At 30.5% G+C, this 3391-nt stretch overlaps 1 protein-coding gene across 1 annotated transcript; it reads right to left on the bottom strand.

The window, feature by feature from the left end:
* Positions 1–1678: 1678 nt before the first annotated feature.
* LOC135961535 (uncharacterized) lies at positions 1679–3391 on the bottom strand. Its single transcript, XM_065513037.1, has one exon. It carries the CDS (start codon positions 3389–3391, stop codon positions 1679–1681), a length of 1713 nt encoding a protein of 570 aa, XP_065369109.1.

Raw genomic sequence — 3391 nt, 5'->3', positions numbered from 1 at the left:
TATTTCACTTATCGACATTAAAGTTAGCTGATATTTATCTGAGTGAAGTTAGAGTTAGGAATAGTTGATAATATTTAGGTACCAAAATATGAGAACTGAACTATAGGTACTTTTTTTGTTTTTCTAATGGCACTTTTTGAATATTCTTTAACAATGGACCTAGAATTATGAAATTAAACGTATGTGGTCCTAAGTAAGTAAAAATTCAAGCAGATACTTCGTACTTTTTGGAATTTTCTATAACAATGGACTTCGAAAAATTAAATTAAGCATATACGGCCCTAAGTGAGTGAGAATTCTAGTGGAAGACTTTTTGGTACTTTTTCTTTATTCGAATCAAATTTTTTGTAATTTCTTCACCAATGAACCTATAAACTTGAAGTAAAGCTTATTTGGACCCGAGTGAGTGGGAAACCACAAATTTGGGCTTTTTGGTACCTTCTCTACATTCTAATGGTATTTTTTGTAATAATGTACATAGAAATATGAAATTAATCGTATATAGTCCAATGTGAGTGAAAAATCAAGGGGATACTTCATGGTACTTTTATTCTAATTGTACTTTTTTGAATTTTCTATAATAATGGACCTATAAACATAAAATTAAGCATATATGAGGAGCCGCAGAACAAAAGTACTTTTTTGAAAATTTAAAAATTTTGGAAAATTGATTTTTTCTAGAGGATTTCAACACAAATATTATAAAAATACCAAAAAATCAATTTGTAAAAAAATTCGAAAAAGTACCTTTTGTTCTGCGGCTCCCCATACATATGTACCTGACCGAGTGGAAATCCAAATGTGGGGGTTTATGGTACTTTTTCTTTATTTTAATGGTAGTTTTTTAATTTTTTATAATAATGGACCTGGAAAAATTAAATAGAAATCAGATGGAATAGGAAGATTAAATATTTTGAAAATTATGTACAAACGTTATTCGCTAATAAAATAATTTGGTATCTTAAGATGTTTCATGCTACATAAACAGCATATTTTTTAATTGTACATTGGTATACTTTTACTTTAATATTAAAATATATGCTAACGAAGTAGCGGGTAATATGCTAGTATGCAATATATTGTTACGCCTTTTGAAACGGTGGTTTATTTCCTTTAAATAACCCTAATTCTCTTGATTGCAAATAAAAGCGATCAACAGTTTAAACCTTTTTAGAACTCTTTATTTATTTAAATTAACACAATCATTTAAATCTCTGTCACTCTCTTTTAATACACTGGTAATGCAATTGATGTTAATTCTAACAGCGCCTATGATAAACTGACTGACTGCAATTTTGTGTTACTATTTATATATACAGTGCCATATTGTAGTAGTTTAATGAATTATCTCTCTAATGGACAAAACTAGAATGTTCTATTTCCAGAGCTTTTAGCAGCTATGTTAATGTTACCAGCATTAACAGTTAATGTTGTTATACTTACAAAAAATGTTAATAACAGCTTGTTGGTATAAGTATAAGTTTCGAGCACTGGAAATGTTTATAAACATGATGAATGTTGCAAGCAGTCATTACAGACCGTTAGATTCAAATTGATTGTGGAATTTCGTAAAAATATATTGATACAATTAAATCCATCTTTCCTTTCGAAAGCTGAGTTCATACAAATTTTTAATTTAAATTATAACAACTGCATTTAGTATATTTACTTTTTATTATTATGTATTATATTTATATTTACATTTATTTTTAAACATTTTCATAACTAGAGTACCTAAAACTTCCAAGAGGAAGATAATACAACTACTGCTGAGACCAAGCAATAAAATGAACCAAACGAATAATAAATCATTCTCTGACAGATCTTTGTGGAATCTTATCTTACTAGTATCTTTTATTGTGATATTTCCCAATCGCATCATGTCGTAAAAAGTTTGAGATTGCCAGACAGAGAACAAACCCACCGAGTGTATACGATGTATCAGCTGATCCAAGGGTTCTTTGTACATTGAATGCTTCTGCAAAGGTATGCCGAGCATTAGCAAGTCCATGATAAACATATTTTCCGATGAACAAAATATTTTATGGGTAAGAAATTCCTGTTTTTTGGTAAAAATATTCCAAAGTCCAGCGGTAACTGCATAGCTATAGGTAGTGTTGAAGTTTTGCCGATATTTCTGAAACAATGTAGTGTTGTGGGTGTACTTTATGGCACCCTCCATTTTTTCCATAATGTAGTTATCCAGATTCTTCTTGTCCAATATGTCCAGCAGTATCTTCTTGCCAGCAGCACGAAATTCATCAAAGGTTTTTGGTTGCTTTTGTAAGGGTGGACTAGTAATGAGAGTTTTCAAGTGGGCGGAAAAGTTGGTGCTCATCATTAAACCAAATATGAAAATTAAGACATAAACGATTCGCATGCTATAGTTAGAGGATTTATGTAATACAAACGATTGTGCCAGTATGCCCGGTATGACTTTATCACTTATGAAAATATTTAAACAGTTGCTGTGATTGTGAAACAATTTTTCAATTAGACTGAGTAGTAGAGAGAATAGTATGGAAAATGTTGAAATGATCGCAAACAATTGTGGTGTAAAAAGCAATTTAAATACTTGATTAGTTTCGATTGTCTCTGCACAGGGACTCATGATCATCCATTTGCCTATTTCTAAAGGATACGACATGAACAACCATTTATCTCCAGTAAATGATGAATCCAAACTCATGGGTATGTCCAGTTGACCCTGTTGAGTCATATTGGTAATAATACTTAAATGTATGATTTCATTAACTTTTAGTGGCAGGGACATTTTCAAAGTGGCATTATATTTATCAGCAAATAATTGTACGCATTTGGCGGTAAAGCCGCTTAGCTGCAGTTGGTTTTTATCATTTTTCCACAAAAAAGAACGAGGTTGAATTTGATCGGGCAGAGTTAATAATGTTTTACCTTTCATATCGTGCCAATGTTTGGGATATAAAACTATATTTTTATTGTCGAACATTCGATTTTGAAAGTGATAATTAGGGAATGGTTTTAGTTGCCAATATTCTTGAGATATTGTATCTTGAGAAGTATTTAGCAGATGTAAAATTACATTGTTTTGATGGTATTGTTCACATGCTCTTAAAACATCGCTTTGTAGCTGTTTATTGTTGGATACATTTACACAAATTATTAAAATTCTTATTTGACGCATAAAATTCAAAGTGTTGGATAAAGAGCTCCAAAGTTGTAGATCAAAATTATGTTCCATTATAATCACAGCCATTATTTCGCTATTAAAATGTCTTTTAAAGTAAAAACTATTGAAGTTTTTATCAACTATAATTTTAGGTTCCTTAATTTCGAAAACTTTCTGAAGTTTTTCATCTTTTAGAAAATGTGGCTGCACTGCTACTATCACCGAATCATAGCTATTTTCCAT

This window comes from Calliphora vicina, chromosome 5 (assembly GCF_958450345.1).
Source record: "Calliphora vicina chromosome 5, idCalVici1.1, whole genome shotgun sequence".
Taxonomy (NCBI): Eukaryota; Metazoa; Arthropoda; class Insecta; order Diptera; family Calliphoridae; genus Calliphora; species Calliphora vicina.
This window is presented reverse-complemented; position numbering and strand designations above follow the sequence as displayed.

Coding starts and splice junctions, on each gene's coding strand:
- LOC135961535 (XM_065513037.1), bottom strand. CDS start 3,391: ATGGAAAATAGCTATGATTCGGTGATAGTAGCAGTGCAGCCACATTTT.